The sequence below is a fragment of the Platalea leucorodia genome, assembly GCF_965183815.1.
Source record: "Platalea leucorodia genome assembly, chromosome: 7".
In the NCBI taxonomy this organism is placed as follows: domain Eukaryota; kingdom Metazoa; phylum Chordata; class Aves; order Pelecaniformes; family Threskiornithidae; genus Platalea; species Platalea leucorodia.
In genome coordinates this window covers 3,097,866-3,117,507 of record NC_138829.1, presented here as the reverse complement: position 1 = coordinate 3,117,507, position 19,642 = coordinate 3,097,866, and the positions used below count along the sequence as shown (strand labels likewise).

Here is a 19,642-nt window from a genome sequence, read left to right as displayed (position 1 = left end):
AGTGATGGATGGAGTCTGTTTCTCTTTATTTCATAGGGTTTTTTTGTTTGTTTGTTTGACTCAGAAACTTCTTTTAGCCCTTTCTTCCTTTGCTCCATCACGACAGCGCTCGGTTTCTTTGTGAACGTGGGGAACCCACTGTGGACACTGCTGCGCCTTGGCTCTGGCGTGCACGTTGGCGTACGTGTACGCGTACGCCGCGAGCCATCGCTCCCCTGCACTCCCACACAGCCTCCTCGTGCTTGGAAGGGAAGGAATCGTGAAGGAACTGTACAATTACGTATTGCAACACTTTCTGCAGATAAGAGTATTGGGTTGCTTTTGCATACATCAGTTTTTCTCTGCCTTTTCTGCCTGTCATCAGTTTTTTAATTCAGCCGTCAGTGTAAAAAGGTGAATGAGAGAGAGGAATTTTGTTACTAATATTAGATGGAATTAATAGTGACTTTAGGCCTCGGACAGTATTGTGGAATAACTGGGCCTATGCTTGGTACAGCATTTTCTTTCAACAGCAGACGCTTGCACCAAGTCGCTGTAGTGATTTTGGCCCTTTGGGGACAATGGAGCCTAATGGCAGCTACATGATTGATTAGAGATAATAAAAGCTTGCAAGGGGCGTAAGGAGAGAGCTGCAGGAACCAAAATACCCTGGCTGGAATTTGCCAGAGGAAAAGGAAGTGAAAGGGGGCAGCTGGTGTCTGGAGCAGGGCAACTCCCAGAACAGCCAAGGGAATCGAAATCATTCAGGGAAGAGACTGTGTTTAGGCATGGGTCTGGCGGTTAACCAGTACTGCGAGGAGAGCCCTGAGGAAAAAAAAAAAAACCACAAAATAAAAGTTATGGCACTGTTGGTGCTTCCTGGGCGGGAGGAACAGGGGAGCAGATTCTGCGATTTGTTGGAGAGTCTGATCCATGAAGTAGTTTTGACATCTTCAGATGTTGGCTGATAAATTTTAGAGAGGACTTTGTGTATTAAAAAACCCGCACAATGCAACAAACAAAAGAGGAGCTGGCTGCTGTTCAGGGGAGCTGCTCCTTTACTCTAGAAATCATTAATAATCGGAGAGAGTGAGATACACAAAAACCATTTCCAGGTTCAAAGCTCCTTTATTAACAGGGCATTAGCATCTGCAGGAATGAGTTTGACTTGTAGAGAGTGGCTCGACCTAACTATTCGTGTTTATCTTGCAGTTTGTAAAGACTTTACTGTCACAAGGACATCTGACGCCGCTTCCGCTGTACGTCAGCCCCGTGTACTGGGCCTATGACTACGCCCTGAGGGTCTATCCCGTCCCCGATATGCTTGTCATTGCAGATAAATACGACCCATTCACCGTCACCAACACTGACTGTCTTTGCATTAATCCCGTAAGATTTCCTTATGCTGTACCAAGATAAGGCGGGGGTGGTGTCTCTCGCTACTTGTACAGTATTTCACAGTACACAAGTGTGGTATATGCGCTTTTCTTCACAGGGTTCATTTCCAAGAAGTGGATTTTCATTCAAGGTATTCTACCCCTCCAACAAGACAGTTGAAGACAGGTAAGTATATTCTGTTTCTCATTTAAAAGGAAGCATCTTCTTATTTGCGGACTTTCTAATTATCAGGAGGAACACCGAAAATCGGTTATATAAACAAGAGTGAATGTTCTAGCCGTTTAACCTAGACTTACGCTTCATATTTAGGCAGTGTAAGAAATCCAAATGCTTAGAACTAGGACAATAAATTTAGAAGTGACAGTCAAATAACAATGATGAGCAGTATGATCCAAAAGTAAAAGGCAAGAGAGACTGTACTGTATGATTTTCAAGAATTGAGACCCAGTTGGGAAACAGATTAATTTCTGGAGGTGATGCTTGTAACATGGGTTAATTACACTTAGGAACGATTCTTGGTTCGCTTTGTGATCATCACCAAGCCCAGAAGCCACCTTCATGCTTCGATTTCATGGATCTTAAATCTGTACTTACTCATTCCAACGGTGGCCTTCCAACGAGAAAAGGCCAGCTGCAACACCAAAAAGTATCAGAAGGTGTCGAAGGGCTTACAGCCGCGATGGAAACGTGCCTGTTTGCAGCGAGGGTGGTAGAAGCCCAGGGGCCAAGCGCAGGCTTACCGTGTCCGATTCGGTTTCACGCCTTGCTGCAGGAGCCGCCTTCTTCTCAGACGGGGGTGTACCGCCCCCCGCCCTCCCGAGGGAACGGCCAGCGCGTCGGCCCGCGCAGCCTTGCCTTGAGTAGAGACGATGTCACACCGTGACATGCTTTAGGTCTTTAAATAGTTTAAAACATTATCAAGTCTTTTATAAATCAAGAAATAGAATAATGTGCTATTGACTGCGAAGTAGCTTATTAAAAACTAAATATTGGTTTTGTTTGGTATTTTCAGCAAGCTGCAGGGGCTCTGAATTTCTGCGAGACTGCACAAAGGGAGCGAGCCTTTGTAAAGCCGACTGCAGCGCTCACTTGAGATGGATTGATTTTTGTGATGTATTACAGACTGTTTATAATAAACGTCAAGGCCAAAAATGGTGTATAAAAATAAAGTTTTTCGGGAAAGGATACCGGTGTTAGTTTAGATAAAATGTGGAGTCACGGTGAAGATTAATTGGCAAAGCGTAATAAAAGGCGGCAACTGGAGGAAGCAAATGCATGTGTATCAAAGAGGAAACCTCCGTCTTTTTTAAAAAGGAATTAAAGATAGGGAGAATTTATCCAGTTATCTGGGGGGGATGCTGGCAACGTGGGCTAGGGCTTTCTCTGTGGGCAGGAAAGGTCAAGAGGAGACGATGCGGTGCTATTTACCGATGGCGGTGTGTAATCTGTTAGCGGACGGCGGGCCGCAGGCCGGGCGAGGGGAGGCGAGGGGAGCGAGGACACGGGAGGAGGACATCTTGCTGAAGGAGCCCCAGGAAGGTGGGAAAGAGCCCGGGCCTGGCGGCGCCGACTCCTGCATCAGCAGTTGGTTTGCTTACAGCGGGGAGCCGCCCGAGCACCCGAACCGCTCCCTTTTCGATGAAACTAAGGGAAAACCTGCTGCAGCCACTCGCGGGCATCGAGACCGGGGGAGCGGAGTGGTGCTACCCCGCGGCGCCCGGCCCGGGCGCGGAGCAGGCCGGGCCCCTCGGCACCCGCTGTTTTGTTTCACAGAGCCCTTCCCGCCGCGCTGCCGTCGCCAGGAGCAGGGCGGCACGGCGGGGTAGGGGCTCTGGGGCGCCATCGGGGGGTGGGGGGCTCGGCGAGGCCGCGACGGCGGGCCCAGAAGCGGAGAGGACTCGGGCTCTGGGGAAGGCCAGGAGAAGGGGGGGCCGCCATCTTGTTTGGCGTCTCCATAGCAACGGGCCCGGCGGCGCCATCTTGTTTACCGTCCCCACGGCAACGGGCCCGGCCCGGCCGCGGCCGCCATCTTGTTTGGCGTCTCCACAGCAACGAGAGCGGCCGGGCCGCGGCCATGGCGGGCGCGGGGCGGCCGGAGGAGCTGGAGCTCAGCGCCGAGGAGGCGGAGCGGCTCCGGCGGGCCTTCCGCGACGAGCAGTTCCGAGCGCTGTTCGCCGAGTACGCGGCGGAGCTGGCCGACCCGGAGCAGCGGCGCTTGTACGAGGAGGAGGTGGCGGCCCTGGAACGGGAACGCGGCGTGGAAGTGCGCTTCGTCCACCCCGCGGCGGGCTACGTGCTCCGCACCAGCCAGGCCGGCTCCCGCCGCTGCTACCTCAACGTCTGCAGCAACCCGCACGTCGGGGTGCCGCAGGCCCGCCCCGAGCCCGGCGGCCAGCGCTGGGCCCTGCCCTACAGCCTGGCGCCGGGCCGGGAGGAGCTGGGCCGCGGCGGCCGCCGCCGCTTGATCTACGACGTGGTTTTCCACCCGGCGGCTCTCCGCCTGGCCGCCCGCAGCGCCCGCTTCCGCCGCCTGCTCAGCGACACGGCGCTGGAGGCCGTGGAGCGCCACTGCGCCGTCCAGCTCGACCGGGCCAACGCCGCCGTCCTCCGCGGCACCAAGTACAAGGGCCTCCCGCAGGCCCCCGTCATCCGCACCCCGCTGCCCGGCGGCGCCCCGCCGCCGCCCGCCGCCTCCCCGCTGCCGCCCTTCCCCTTCCCGCCCGCCGCCGCCCCGCCGCCGGCCCCGCCCGCCGCCGCCCCGCCGCCGGCCCCGCCGCCCGCCGGCCCCACCACGCCGCGCTGGAGCATCCGCCACCGCTCCTACGTGGACCTGCAGGACTACCGGTGCTGCCGCGACTCGGCGCCCAGCCCGGTGCCGCGGGAGCTGGTGGTGACGGTGGAGCTGCCGCTGCTGCGCTCCGCCGCCCAGGCCGCGTTGGAGATCCGCGGCCGGGAGCTGCGCCTCGACTCGCAGCGTCCCGCCTACCGCCTGCGCCTCCGCCTCCCCTACGACGTGGAGGAGAGCGGCGGGCGGGCCGCCTTCAACAAGGCCCGGCGGCAGCTCCTGGTCACGCTGCCCGTGGTGCCGCGGCCCGGCCCGCAGGAGCCGCCGGCCCCGGGCGGGGGGCGGCCGGAGGAGGCCGAGCCCGGAGCGGAGGGGCCGGGCGAGCCGCCGGCGGCTGAGGCGGGCGGCGGGGCTGCTGCTCCCCCGGGCCCCGGCGGCGCGGCCCGCAGCACGCGTGGCGCCGGGCAGCCCGCCGAGCGCCCCGCCGCCGCCCCCCCCGCGCCCAGCGGCCCCGGCGGGGGCGCCCCTCCGTGCCCTCCCGGGGGCCCGGCGGCAGAGAGCGGCCCCGGCGGGATGGCTTCTCCCCGGGGCTCCGGCAGCCCCGAGGCCGCCCTGTGCCCTCCCTTCCAGTGCCGGCAGGACGAGGCCTCCCTCACCCTGCTCCTGCCCGTGCCCGGCATCCGGCCCCAGAGCCTCAGCGGGGACGTGGGCACGAACCACTACAGCCTCCGCTTCTCCAGTGGCACGGGCGCCTATGCCCTCTTCTTACAGTTTTCTCCCGCAAACAGGCTGGCGTCCCCCGAGACCAGCGTTAGCGTGTCTGCCCACAACGCTGCCATCGGGCTCGCCAAGGCCCCCGGCAGCAGCGGGCCCTGGGAGAAGTTCTGCTTCGGCCTTGACGCCTCCGCTCTGCAGGTAACGGCTTCAGAATGGCAGGGTTGGTGCGTCACGCTCCCCAGAGCACCCCCGCTTCGCTGCGGTCTGCGACTCCTGCTGTCTGGATTCGTTCATGAATGATGTCTCGGGGAGCTGTTAGGTTATCGGTCTGAGTTCAGAAGAAGTTGGTAGTGACGGAAAGCGCTTCCCTCGGAGAGCTGTTACCGGATGTAAGTGGAACGACCTAATTAGTGCTGGTCTTGTACGAGCAGTATGAAGGTCACGTCACGGAGCTGACATCTTCATCCTTGGAATTGAAATACCTTCTGCTTCCCGCGCTGATTTTTTTCTAAGGGAAATTATGATGATGAGTGAAAATGGAGCCTGTCCTATGTCCTTAGCCTTTAAGGCCATGTAAATGGCTCACGCAGCCTATTCACGTGAAGAAAGGAGACGTTTGTAATACACCAGCCGCACACACGTGCATACGGCGTCACGAAATGCAGGTGTGCGAGTGGCGTGTACCTGGGTCTGTATTTGAGGAGAGAGCTCCCGCTATAGCCGCAGGACGCCCGTTAGCTCACCCAGAGCAGCGGGGCGCTGCTGTCAGTGGCCGGTTTGCTGGGCTAGTTCTTCATCTTCTCTTCTTACCGGTCTGAATCTGATCCTAGTGGAGATGTTTTATTGTTTTATGGGTTGTTCAGCAGCGATGCTCCCTGTGGCGGGAGGGGGTTGGCGTGCCCGCTGAGACCTGGCAGTGTCCCCGCAAAGGGATGCCAGCGCTCTTGCTGTCCAGAAGCACTCACACACGTTTTGTGGAGAACTACGTTCTTCTGTAAGCTCAGAGTCTCAGACAATTTATGAGCAGGGATTAAGGCCGCACAATTCTTGTGTAACCTTTCAGCCGTCTGATTTTGAGTTCGTTTTTATCTTAGAACAATAAAATCCTTTGCAGGTTGGATCACGTACCACAGGAGGGCAAGTCCAGAAAACGGGCAGGCTTAAAGTACATCCACTGGGATGGTGGCTTGGAGCGTCTTAATCGCTCCATCCCTACAGTCAGAAAATACTGCAGGATTCTGAGAGATATTTATCCAATTGGTATATGTGCAGCTGAACCGTCGCCTTTTATTTACCATTTAGCAGGCTGCATACCTTTTCTGTAACAGCGATTCCTCTAAAGGAGGAGCTGATCGTTTCGGGTGAGTATCGAAGGTGATGAATTGATCGAGAACCGCCTACGCTGAACTGTTTGCAGCGCATTTCCTTCACTTTTACCGGATCAGGAGCCTGCAAGTCTGTGCAAGTGGGGCTGGGAACCATTCGGCACTGCTGTTAATGGGTGTGATCCAGCCCTGGGTGCCGACGCGGTGTCAAATAAGGCATCGTGCAAACTACAGCCCGTTTTCTGTGTGGGTACGGATGGCACGGGGTAGGAACTACAGGCATTTTATCTGCTTTTTCAGATAGTCTGAGTATCCATCTCTTTCATCGCGCGCCGTGGCGCGTGTCCGTGCGCTGGTTTGTTTGGTGGTGTGCAGGCCTGAAGGCAGGTTTTAAGGGAAAACGGCAACTTTCTGTGACTCTGTGTGGGGATAGAGCTGAAAATTCAATTAGGGAACAGGAATTTCCACTGTAGTGTCTCTTTAGTCCTGTGACTGGTGGACGTTTCTGCATGCTTTGATCTCCGTAATGATTGAAAGTGTTCGGTGTGCGCGTTTGTTATTATGATTGGGGGAACGTCTTTTGATTGAAAGTTGTTAAAAGGGCATGCAGTAATGGGATTTTGGTCAATGTTACATTTTTGCGAGTTTAAAAAAAATCTTTGAATGTGCTGAATTTATTATATATTGCAAAATGTTCTGGATGGAGGAGGCGATTCAGCATTAGTCATAGGCCTCCCAGCCATTCATTCGTGTAGCAGGCTAAAAAAGATTGATTTCTTCTGGGGTCCTTTTGGATACCGGGCCTGCAAACTGAAGCAGCTGAAATAGTCTGAAGTCATTTGTTCTGTTTGCTTTTTTTTAACTGTGCTATTTCCCAAAAGTGCCTGTGCCAGCGCTGATAGCTGCATTCGCTCAGAGTGAAGTGAGAAAAATTAATATTTAATTAGAGCTACTATTATCTGCTGTCTTCTGTCCATTAACTATTTGCTCGTGGTAGCTTCTCTTCTACTTATGGTGATTTCTTCAGTTTGTCTCCTGTCATCTCTGGTGTTTTTCTGCTTTGAATCTCTCTCTATAAATCAGAGCTACGGCTCTTGCACTGAGATCTGCAAGGAGTTACAGCGGTCATAGAAGAGCGTTTGAGGAACGCACGCAGTAGCGGCGCCCTGTTAATCAGTTCAGGGAGCTTTCGGCGGCCTAGGCGAGCAGGGGTTTTATCCTGCACCTCCCCGTTTGTAATCTCATCTCCCACCATAGCATTGCCGGAGGATAGCGTACGCTGAACGAAGAGGCCCGTGGTTTTTTACAGATAGGAAATTCCTACTCCGCTATCGTCTGGGAAGTTGCTTCTTCCTGGAGACCAAGGGTTTCTGTGTTGTTGGAGGGAACAGGTTCCTCGTTGGGTTCGTTACTTGAGAGATCTGCCCGCCTCGGCGACGGCTCGTGCGCCGGTGGCTGTTACGGTACCTGTTAGGCTGCCTGCCTAATTGTCTCCCGTTACCTTGCCAAGCAGCCAGGAAAATGTGTTACGATAATTGTTCGCTGCGTAAGCAGAATGCGTCTCGTCGGCAGCCTCGTTTGATTGCTTGTGTGCCTCTGCCCAGATCAACCTGTACGGTACCGGTGCCGGTGATGGCACAGCCCTGCCTTGCGTGCTCGTGATGTTCCCGTTACCGCACTGGGCTCTTTGCGTGTTGGAAATTGGCCTGATACAGAGATTGGTAGAAGAAGTTGTTGAGCTTGTCCTTAGGACACCGTTCTTGAAACGGTTTCAAGGACTGGTTTTCCTTTTGTAGTCAGATACGTTTGAACCCCTCTGCTGAAAGACGGTACGTTCAGAGCTCAGTTCCCATAGATGCTGAGCAGTCTGAATTGCCACCCCAGTGAGTGCTTATTTTCAGCAAGTCTTTACAGTGCAGTGGTCCTCCCCACACTCTGTCTCATTGCAAGTATTCCTTCGCTTGGTAGCTCTTGATGTTGCTTTGGTTTTACGGCTTTCCCATACAATAGTCAGCGCTCTGCTGACTCCGAGCCCTGACTTCGTATCAGCGGTTGCAGCCATTGCTTCTCTTTCAGAGTGGTTTCGCTCCTCGGCTAAACCATAACATCCACACGCTTGTTATGGTGAGCAGAAATCCTATGGAAATAAAGATCCTGTAACTTTGGACTTCGTGGACCAGGGTCACATATTTCAGGGGTTTAGAAGTTATCTTTTGTGTCCGGCCTTGTGTTCAACCACTGTACCAGAGACCACACAGCCTTGATCCTTCTGCAGGGCTCGCTCCAGGCCCTGTTTTTCCAGGGGAACAGAGACCCATGACCTGAGGAAGTTGCCTTCACCATCTGCTCCTTGCCCCGACGGAGCGGCCGTGGGCCGCGCTCCCGCCGTCGCTCCTTATCGCAGCTCATCCGCTCATGCCTTCCGTGTTTCTCACTTCCATTTGTTTAAATCCTGGCAGCTCAGGCCTAGGAAACTCCTGCACTGGAGAGTTCCCCCTTCATTTTAAGACAACAGAGCCCGGAGAGTAATGATGAAAAAGAATGGTTGAGAGTTAAATAACCATTAATGAAATTTGTAAGCCTGCCAGGCAAGGTTTCCGAGAACAACATGTCCTAGAATGTCCTGGTTTACGGCAGAGTTGGAGTTGGGCAGCTGATGAAATTGTGCCTTCGTAAAGTGCTCTCTTTTAATGTTTGGTCTCCTGCAGTTAAATGCTCAATTCTTAACAGAAATAAAAACCAGTTTTCTGGTGGGTGTATCTGAACTACTGAGACTTGGAGGCTCAGCTATACTAGCACGTGAACCGTTTGGTAGATAATTCTGCCTGCAGTTTTGGGGTCATGTGTGCTCATTTTCACGTGATTAGAAAAAGACTGGTTAAAGTACTAATTCCCTTTCGTGCTGACGCCCGCCCGTCCTGCCCTGCTCAGTGGAGTGGGATGACTTTGTTCAGAGGACGTGTGCTCGCTCCCCTTGCTGGGAGGGATCGCTGCAGTCAGCCCATCCCTTTTACAACAAAAGCCCATGTTCTGGTAGGGCAAATATTAAGAATTTAACTCACGTAAACCCCCCCGGGGCTCCAGGGAGCAGCAGGGAGCAGTGTTTCCTCTGGCTTACTGTGCATTGAGAGTATGTGTTTTTAACATTTACAGTATGAAAAATATTATACTAAACATTCCTGATTAGTTTGTGGTTTGAACTAAGCGTGAGTTCCGCTGTTTGTGAGGATTACTTAACATAGGCATCTAAAAGGGAATTGCATAGCGATACGAAAGCTTTGTTTAACTTCTGTGTGAGCGTTGATGCCTTGATGGAGAATGTTTTAGGCGGGTGTGTTACCGAGCATAAAAAAAGACGTGTGATTTTTCTGCTTGGCGCAGCCACCAGCACCTTCTGCGGGAGATCCTTTTGAAGCTCTTGTTGCTTTTCCCTTCAGAAAGCAGCTGGTAAATCACGCTGAAGCCCTGGGACCTCTGCTCGCTGCACGCACCGACTGTCACGTGCCGTTTCTAACCCCTGGACTTCTGCGTTGGCAACAGGTACGCTGCGGGGCAGCTCCCCAGGGCAAACACCGCGGTGACCTGTTAACACAAAAAACCTCCACGGGAACAATATGATTTCTGGTTGTCTTTACAACAGAGGGACTGTCCGTCTTTGTAATCAGTCCTCTCGTTATCTCATGGAGCACGCTATCATCTGTCCTGTATGCGCTGTCAGGTCTGTTGTGCCCAGACCGATCCTGTGTTCTCCAGCCACGCTGGGCGTGCGCCGGCCGCGGGGCTGCCGAGAGGCCGCGGGTTCCCTGGAAAAGCAGCCATCTGTGCGCGGCTGCAGGCGGCAGAGCTGTGTTGCTCCCGGCGCTGGGAGCATGCGGAAGAGGCCGCGGGCTGGGCGTGCTGCCGTGGGCGTGCTGCCGTGGGCGTGCTGCCTGGGGCCGTCCTGGGGCTGTCCTCCCGCTCATCTCAGAATTAGGGCTTTTGTGGGTAAATGTATGTCTTGGTTTGAGAGTCAACCAGGCGTGAAACCTCGAGAGCTGCGTTGGGAAGTATATGATACGGGGATGTTTGAAGCCTATGCCACCTTTCAGGGAGAGATCTGTACCGGCGAGCTGAAGGGGCGCTGGGTCTGCTCCCGAGTCCAAACCGAGGCGCTGGGTCTCAGCTGGCTGGGCCATCCGGCTAGCTGTGCTGCTGCGGCTAGGCTTTGCCCGTAGTTCCAACCTATTCTGAGATGTGTTACATGCTTTCTTTGAAAGTCAGGGTTATAATTTTCAACTTCCAAGCTATTATAAAGAGTTAATATAATAGGTAGGGGTCACTTCTTAGAAGATGATACTAGAAACTAGGACTGTTGTGCTTAATCCTACAGCAGTTTATCTTTGGTTCAGGTAATTCTGTGCTCAGCGTTTCAGGACTCTTGGCAGGTTTTTTGGGAGGTCAGAGGAGGACAGAAAAGGAGAACAGAACAAACTTATTGTTTGTTTTTTTTCAAAGTAATCTCTTTCCCAAACTATATTAAGAAACATAATTAGTTTGCCTCTGCTGTAAAACAAACAAATTTCTGAATAGCCTTTAATTGGTAGATGCATTACGGGAACAACGTACTTACACAAAACAGTTATGTCGGGAAACATTATTAACCTGCTGATTAAGCTCATGAAAGCTTCTTTTGAGCTGTTTAATCTTTGCAGTCATGAATACCTTCTAGAAGTTTTCACCCCCAGTGCAGGTACTTTGGTTCGCCAAAACGTTGAGCTTGACGTTCTCCTGCTGAGCTGGTTTGCAGTGGGACCCTATGAACCAAGAGGCCAGGAGATCCCTAGATCCAAGTCCCTTTTCCTATTGGCATCAGCCTCTCCTTGCAGAAGACAGGCAAATAATTTAAGCCTGAAATCTGTCGCACTTTTAAAACTGTTGCGGCCTGTGTGGGAGGTAACTGCGGAAGGTAACTGGCTCCGAGTTTGGATAAAGCAATGCGGGACAAACTGTGTGAGTGCGAAGGGCAGCCGTGGGGGCACCGGCTCGGCGCTGGGCCTGCCGGCGTTGCTGCCGCTATGCGCTGTCAGCGCTGTGCGATACGAGGACGGTTTCGAATGATGAAGTGTTCTAGAAACCAAAGTCATTCCTGCTAACGTTTATGTTAATTTGGTCTCAGTTTAGTCACAGGGAAAACTGAATGTGTACCAAACAGCGGATGACAGTATGTGCAGGGAAAAACAAATTTAATTCTAAGTTGCTAAGAGAGTATCATAAATATCAGAAAATAAACTGTTTAAACTGAAGAATTATATTACAGGGTCATTGAAATCATCTGCAGATGGTTGTCCTTTGCTGCTCTTCCAAGCCAGAGCAAACAGGCTTTAAAATAAATTCCTGAATCATTTTTTGCCAAGGTCTGTGCTTCGATAACATCTGCAGTAATACAAATGCCTCAGCATATACTCGCCGTGAATGCAAAGTCTGAATTACAGTGGCTGGCTGTCTGAACAGGCTAATGATAATCGTTATATTGCTAACAAACAGCATTGCTTGCGCATACAGCACAAGGTACCGTGATTTATGGCAGGCCGCTGGGTAGCCCTCTGATAAAGCTCTAAATACTTACTTGAAATGTAAGTGTAGTGCTCTGGGAATACGGTGTCGAGCTGGTATGAAACCTGGTCAAATTGGTTTATAGTAATTAGTCAAAATGATAGGAACGTCGTCCCAAGCAGTTACTTTTTATCCTCCTGTAAAGTACTGATCAATAAACCTTCCGTTCGGTTTTTCTTTTTTAAGAGTATTTTCTGTGAAGAAAATAAACTATTTTGCTTTTAATCAGGGGGGAAAAAAAACCTTCAGAAAGGTTTATTGGGTTTGTCGCCAAAGCGCAAAGTCGTCGTTGCGTTGCGGATGAACGGCTGTCCCTCTCTTCTCGCGCCGTGGCCGAGGCGCAGCGCTGGCACTCGCCCCCCTGCCCTGGGGAGGCCATTGCTGTACGGAGCTCTCCCGACCTCACGTTCTCTCCTAAGGGTCCTCCCGGTTTTCTTCGTCGTATCTCTGCTTTGGGGCATATAAACCATCTCCTGCTATTTCAGAAATACCTCCGTGAAGCCGTCCCTGCGTTCCGTGGGACGGCGGGTGCTGAGCCCCGCCGCAGAGCGCGCCCTTTGCCGCTGCGGCGGTCTCACCGTGGTGCTCGCTTCGGAGGCAGCGGCTCTGCAGCGTCTGCAAGTGACCCTGTGGTTAAAGTTGCTTCAGACAAAACGATCTAAGGATGCAATTTGCAATATTTAGACCTAACAGAAAACTTTCCATTACCTGTTGGCTTCTCAAGCATCTCCTCTCCCAATTCCTGTACCGGTGATTTCTTTTTATTGTAACGCTGCTTATGGACACGAGCAAGGTCAGGCACCAACTTTAAGAGCACAAATGCACAGTAAAAGTCCTTTCGCAAGTCTTAGGCTCTGGCTAGACAGAAGAAATGCAGGTTCAGAGTGGAAAACAATGGTTTTCCTCATTTTATATAGGAAAAATGGAGGCAAAGAGACTTGCTCACAGTCACAGTAGTCCAGGAGAGAGAACCGAAGGAAGATTGCTGAGCCCCCAAATCCATGGTGGTTCTTTTTCCAAGCGGGGTGTTGAGATCTTTTATCAGTTATTGTGGAGGAAAAATAGTAACAAACACTGGCCTCTTTTTTTTTTTCTCCTCCTTTTTTTTTCTCCTCCTTTTTTTTTCTCCTCCTTTTTTTTTCTCCTCCTTTTTTTTTCTCCTCCTTTTTTTTTCTCCTCCTTTTTTTTTCTCCTCCTTTTTTTTTCTCCTCCTTTTTTTCTCTCCTCCTTTTTTTCTCTCCTCCTTTTTTTCTCTCCTCCTTTTTTTCTCTCCTCCTTTTTTTCTCTCCTCCTTTTTTTCTCTCCTCCTTTTTTTCTCTCCTCCTTTTTTTCTCTCCTCCTTTTTTTCTCTCCTCCTTTTTTTCTCTCCTCCTTTTTTCTCTCCTCCTTTTTTCTCTCCTCCTTTTTTCTCTCCTCCTTTTTTCTCTCCTCCTTTTTTCTCTCCTCCTTTTTTCTCTCCTCCTTTTTTCTCTCCTCCTTTTTTTTTTCCTTTTTTTTTTTTCCTTCTTTTTTTTTTTTTCCTTCTTTTTTTTCCTCAGTCTTCACCCAAATTGCAAGTCTCCAGCTTTTAGGCAAATGTTCTCGCTCTTAAAATGAAAACGTGGAGTGCGAAGGAGTGGAGGTGCCAGCTAAAGGGGAATTACTGGCAGGTGACTTAGGTTTCTCAGCTGGGTGAGGAGGGTCGTCGTGCGGAGCAGAGGGTGCTTTGCTGCGCTTCCCTTCGAAGCGGAGGCAGGACAGCAGGACGGGCCGAAGCGCCGTCGCGCTCGGCAGCGTGCCGAAAACCCCGCGGAAGGGAAGTTGAGCTGTTCTGTCTGTGACGCGTGGGCAAAGCGATACTTGCGGAGGTGGAAATCTATCTCCTGTGCTGCCCAAGGCCTTGCCAGGGATCCAGTTCATGAGCTTGTGGGAGTTTCGGTGCTGCGCAGATTTTGCGTCTGTACTCCCTGCCTTGTTTCTTTACTCTGACACCTTCTCTTGAACTCCGCAGAATATTTCTGCAAGCCTGAAGCCCTGGCAGGGTCCCTCTCTGGCAGGCAAGAAAGGATGCCACGCGAGGGAATAAGTACTTGAGGCTTTATATACAAAAATGTGAGAAGTAGGTACGTTACTCGAGGGTTTTCTGTCAGGGCGACCGTGCTGTAGTTCAGTCTTTCCACAAACTGTCTCGGCAGCCGATGTTGGACGTTTGCCTGGGTTGTAATCTTTCTGGATAGAAAATGAATTCAGTCCTCTGGTTTTGAAAACCAGCAATAGGTACGTTATGACTTTCCGTGTTGTGATTTCTAATTTAAATAGTGAAAAAAAGACTACGCTGTTTTATTTTTCCCATACAGACTTTTTTTTGTTTCAGATGACAGTTAAATTTTGTACCTTAGACACAGCGCGGCATCTGGCTGTGCATAAGGCCACATCCACGGGGGGCCAAAAAAGTGCAGAATTGCCTTTTTGCTTCTCAGTCAGCAAGATGTCAGTGATAATTGAATTGAACTTTCATTGGGGTGACAAGAGGGTAGAACTGGAGTGAGAAATTTAAAAGTATGACTTAAAGTAGAAGGTTTGCAACTTCTCCCTGCAATTTCCAATTAAACGGTTCATTGTTAAGCAGGGAAGGTAATTTGCAGAACGTAAGAACAGTCCTCTCGGTTAGTCCATTTTCATTGTGCCAACGGCTGTCCTTACCCGCGGCCGACAGCAGATGATTTAGGAAGGATATGAGCACAGGGAAAGCTCTGCCGTCCTTGTGAAACAGCCCCTCCAGGATGTATTTTAGGACCTTTCATTACCCGTAACTGATTTACATCTTTAAACCTGTAGCAACGCGTTTCACGTTGTTTGCGAACTGCGTATTAACAGCCTCAAAACACGTCCCAGAGTGTCGTCTTTAACTGGGGATGCCTCTCCGTTTCTTCCAACTGGTGTTTGCGCTTGCCTACGTGGGGATCGGAGAAGCCTGCCTGGACGGCTGTGGAACGGATAGAGCCACGCGTGCTTCCTAGCCCTTGCTTTAGAAGGTCTGATCTTGACGCCTGAGGGTTCAAAGATCCCGCAGTGACAGCCCAAGGAGGCGTCTGCATTTTCCTAAAGTAAGACGCTGAGACAAATCCATAAAAGCGTAACACCTCCCTGATGTGAAGACAGGGGAGGATGGTGGAACAACGTTGGTGGAAATCATTCCTCGGAGGCAGTCTAAATCTATATGTTAGTCACGTATGAATGAAAGAAAACATATGTGTCTTTTATCTTTGTGTATGATGCAGATCTGTACTTTAAATCGAAATGAGCTAAGCACTGGTCTTCAGTTCATTTCACCTCGTTACTTCTGAATGTCCGACTTAGAATTTCTCTGTCGAGACGTGAGCGTGCTCTGAAACTGGTGCTGTGAGTCGGTGTCCTGGCTTTGTTTGGAGCGAGTTTCTTGCTCCGATACCGCTGAAGTACAGTACGAAAAGAATATAACCTGCTCTTTCTTTTCTTTAGGAAAGATTGTTTGTCAGTGAAGAAAACGTTGATGGATTGCTAGGCACTGTTTTATGCCCTTCCTTTTGCTCCCAATCAGCGCCGGAAAGTCAGCCATTAATTGAAGTGCTTGATGTTACTGAGGACAGAATTCAAATCAGGTTGAAGGTAAGGTTCTCTCTGGCAGTAGTACGTATCGCTGACTGATCCACCTACTTCTGCAAGAGCGTATCAAATCTGACCGAAACACTTCTGTTCCTGTTTTGTCTTGATATAACGGGGAAAACCGTGGAGTAGGGTGCATTTGCGAGTATAAATGTCAGTTTTTTAGAAACATAGCTTCACGTTTGTGCCATTTGATGTGACCAAGGGATTGAAACCTCCTATATTTCATTGGGAAGATGGAGAACCATGATACAGTCGTTAAAGACAGTGCTTTCTCCTTGCAGGAATACAGCGTGGCGTGCACACACTAAATCTCTCACTGGCATTAAAAGAAAAAAACGACTAAGTAACTACCTAGTATCCCTCATTCCGAGGGACCCCGAGTGCTTTCAGGTCAGAGCTGATGACAGCGTGCTGCAAACAAATCACGGCAGATGTCATCAGAATAAAAAAGTGAATAATCCACATCCTTCAAATACCCAAAAGTCTGGGTTCACGTACTGGAGCCCACGGTTAAAGCGTGCCATTTTTTGCACAGACACCTTTCCAGGTGTTCGGTCCAGGAGTGAGCTTACCCGGAGGGACTTGGGCTCAGGAGGGAGTGGAGAGGCAGGGAGAACCCGGCTGCGGGGAGCGGGAATCGGACAGGGCTCCTTACGATGGACAGAGGGTGCTCGGTCACGGCCACTGCTTTGTCACACAGAGGAAACCTTGAGGATTTTGCCTGTGAAGAATTGGGTCTCATTATCTTTATTCAGTCCAAGTGTTCGAATACTTTAATTTAAAAATGTAAAAATTTAAAATTCAGGTTGTTGGAGAGCCAATGTTGATGTTCTGGTACCTGAGAAAGGGAAGCTAAGATACCTTAGATCACATTCCTGTGGGAGAGTCATCCAGTGCTGAGAAGGACTTACTAGTGGTCCTTTGGTTTCTTGCTGGAGCGAGCAGTGTTTGGGGGTCAGAGAGGGCTGGGTGCATGAGGGAGCGACTCGGTCTTTGAATCCCAGAATCCAGCTGCTCCTGGGCAGATGCCCGCCTGATCCCGGCTGTCCACGGATCGGGACATACGAGTTACCGGTGAATAGCTAATGGTGAGATTGGGTAACTGCTATTCAGACAGCACCGGGTCTCTCAGTTCTCGCTCTCCTGAGGCAAACCACAGCAATTCCTGGATTAATTCACTTAGGCCAATTGGGAAAGACAGCTCACCCATCAGTTACGCCTTTCGCATACGACAGGATGGTAATTTCCCTAATTGCAAGGTTCAAACACACTTCCTGCAGTAAGAATTTAGATCCCTTGGCCGATTTCGTGGCCCCTGAGTTCTAGCAAACAACAGCCAGGGTGTGATCTGCCCCGCTGCCGAGGGCGAGGGAGGCCGTGGCCGCGTGGCTGCGGCCCAGCAGCATTTCCTCCTGCGGAGGAAACCCTCCGGAGGCCAACGGCCTCCCTGCCACTCATTCCCACGCGCGGTGCAGGATCAGGAGAGCCTCAGCACCGCGCTGACTCGGCTTTCTGGAAGTAGACTTTAGAGAAACAGGTGCCTTGGCCTGTCTTTACAGCAGTTTTGCGTGCCCAGTCCGTTTCAACTATAAAACAATTCATTTGTTTTTCTCGACAGCCGCAGGAAGCAGTCCGTCCTGAACACGATGGAAAGGAACAAATGCTTAGCAGCTCAGGAGGAGATCTCGCTGAAAAGACCAACGGCGACTACTCCCAAACAAAGGCAGAAACAAGCTGTACCGCAGCTGGCACAGCTGAAGACGAACGTGCTACAGAAACCAGCAAAACTTCCACATCTTTTGCAACAGCTGAAACAATAGGAAAAGCAGGCTGTAGTTCACACCATTGTTTGCAGCACGAACCTTCTGACACCAGTTCAGCGACTCCTGGCGAATCTAGGAGACAGGAACCAGATTTAGAAAGTGCTGTCGCAGTAGGCGAAATGGCCGTGGCCGCAGACTCTGAAAAACAGGCAGGCCGGCTGCCGGGGGGGCAGGCGAGCGGGGAAGGGGATGGAGCGGCCGGGCCCGCTGGGTCGGCGCAGGGGAGCCGGCGCAGCTCCGACAGCAGACCAGTCTCCCCAGTCCTCCAAGAAGTGAACGCGCAGGATGGGAGCGTGGAGATCGTTAGGGATCACGTAACGCGCTGCCCGGTCGTGTTTCAGAATTCTTTGCTGTATGAATTGGACTAGTTTAATTATTTTAGGTTTTCCTTCGGTTGTTTGCTTACTGCGACTTCCACGTGCTGGTTTAGGACTTCAGGGCTAAGAGCAAACACAGGTTCCTACCAAAACTGTTCTGTTTACACGTCAACTTAGAATATTTACGTTGTTAATAATTTTTGAAGTTAACAGGTCTGAGTTTTGTAATCACGTTACGGGCTCAAGTAGTTTTGCTTACAAGAAAGATGCAGTTGAAGGTGAATCTGAGCTCATGGAAGAAAAGGCAACTTTATTGTTTCCATAACTTTCCGAGTCTCTTGCTACATAACGGGGAGTATTTGCATATATCCTCCTGCTAATGGCTCGCTCGGGAATTGCTGTGTTTAGTCCACCTAGAAATGAGCAGTATTCATCATTTTTCAAACCTTTCATTTTGTGATAACTGCAGGATTAGACTCGCACTGATTTTCAGCAATCAAATGAAATTTCTAATTACACGGAGAAGTTCTAATTAGTCTCCTAGAAATAATCAACATTTATACCATGTATTCCGTCCTGGTACCTCACTTCGGAACACAGCATCCAAACATACCCCAGTCTGTCAACCGAACAGATTCAATTGCACAATAAAAACATCCTCTCTCCTTGCACGTCTGCTACTAAGTGTTTACAGTTTGTAAAATGGATTCGCTTTATCCGGATTAGATTTACTTTTCAAAAACCGTTCCCCACGAGCTTCAGCGTGCTGTTTGCTGGTTCGTCTCTCTAAAGTGCGATAACCAAAAGAACACATCTCACGGCAAACTTTCAGTTCCCTTTCTCACTGCTTCTGAAATAACTTCTGTTTTCTTTTGAGTTGTACAAGACACAAACGTGCTTTAGAAGAAAGTTTAATTGGACTTCTTTCGCGGCTGCTCTGGAGTTACTCCTGCGTTTCTGCGTTAGACGCGAGCGTTTGCGGGGGGTACGTGGTGTCAGCCTCGCTTCCCTAAGCTCAGCGGAAGGCAGCGCTGCCGAAAGCCCCTGCCCTGCCCGCTGGGCCAGCGCAGCGCCCGCCCGGCCGGAGGAGCGCGGGCGGTTTGCTGGGCTAAGCTTAACCCCGACCCGCTCTGTCCCACAGCCGCCCGGCTCCGCGCGGGAGGGACCGAGGGGCTGAGGCACAGGCGCGGCTTTTTGAGCATCAGCTCTGGCTTTGTGAAACCGTGAAAATGGAGCAAGTACCAAAGCCGGTACGAAAGCGCGGCAGTTAACTTACCCCTGGGAAAAAAGAGCATCTTATCGCGGTCAGAATAAACATCTGCGTACTGCTTACAGTATTTCACAAAACTTGGCTCGCTCTCAAATGAACGTTTAACCGATACAGTCACAACCCATAAAGTAGGCGACAAATGGTGGTAAAAGGAAAGCTTTGCTACGTGCTCTTCCATTCGTAAGTAACTTGTAGCCAGAGCCCTGAGCGCACCAACCCCATTTTCTCTAATTAAAAAAATGAAGCTTCTTTTTTCTCTCCGGATCTCTCGGTGTAAAAATCTACCTCCAAATATTACACGCCTGTCACCTTAGCGCAGCGGTTTTTCTCTAACGTACCTCTCCCGTCTACAAAAAGCTGCTACTGCTGCCCGTCGTGCTTCAAAGCGGCGTGCCACGAGAGCAGCCGCGCCGCTGGGCTTACAGCGGCGAGGGAGCCAGCGACGGTAAGGAACGGCTCCGCTCTCCCATTCACGGCTTTCGGCTCCAGTTCAGCGCGTTTCCATTACACAGCAGTATTTTTTACTGGTCGCTTTACACAGCTGACTGATTTGAAAGCGAACTTTTTTGTGATCCAAACAAAAGAGGTGTCGTGCCACGCATTTGTTACTCTATTCTGCCTCAATTAGTGAGTATCATCATTAAAAATTTAATGAAGTTAACTGCACACTACTAGAAGGGGTGATAGCATGCGTTCAGCCCTCTGGATTAAAGACAACACCCCCCCCGCCCCGGTCCTGACTTTCTTTCTAGTAACACAAGATGACATCATCCTTTTGTGAGAATCAAGAACTTCTCTGGTATTACAAA

The 19,642-nt window shown here is 50.9% G+C and overlaps 2 protein-coding genes across 2 annotated transcripts in view; both read left to right on the top strand.

Annotated features, from left to right (window-relative positions):
- POLE2 (DNA polymerase epsilon 2, accessory subunit) overlaps positions 1-2,521 on the top strand; it is a gene marked incomplete at its 5' end in the record, with an annotated part of 21,559 nt that extends 19,038 nt beyond the window's left edge. The window contains 3 exons of the mRNA XM_082316606.1: positions 1,192-1,368; positions 1,475-1,542; positions 2,390-2,521. Of these exons, the coding sequence (XP_082172732.1) occupies positions 1,192-1,368; positions 1,475-1,542; positions 2,390-2,408 (264 nt within the window). The 3' untranslated portion in view covers positions 2,409-2,521. The remainder of the gene's footprint in view (positions 1-1,191; positions 1,369-1,474; positions 1,543-2,389) is intronic.
- On the top strand, positions 1,018-19,642 carry DNAAF2 (dynein axonemal assembly factor 2). The gene is made up of 3 exons (XM_082316605.1): positions 1,018-5,077; positions 15,277-15,423; positions 17,042-19,642. The coding sequence occupies exons 1-3, from the start codon at positions 3,452-3,454 to the stop codon at positions 17,612-17,614; spliced, it is 2,346 nt and encodes a 781-aa protein (XP_082172731.1). The 5' UTR covers positions 1,018-3,451; the 3' UTR covers positions 17,615-19,642.

Coding starts and splice junctions, on each gene's coding strand:
- DNAAF2 (XM_082316605.1), top strand. CDS start 3,452: ATGGCGGGCGCGGGGCGGCCGGAGGAGCTGGAGCTCAGCGCCGAGGAG. Junction 5,078..15,276: donor TTGACGCCTCCGCTCTGCAG/GTAACGGCTTCA, acceptor TCTTTTCTTTAG/GAAAGATTGTTTGTCAGTGA. Junction 15,424..17,041: donor GAATTCAAATCAGGTTGAAG/GTAAGGTTCTCT, acceptor TTTTCTCGACAG/CCGCAGGAAGCAGTCCGTCC.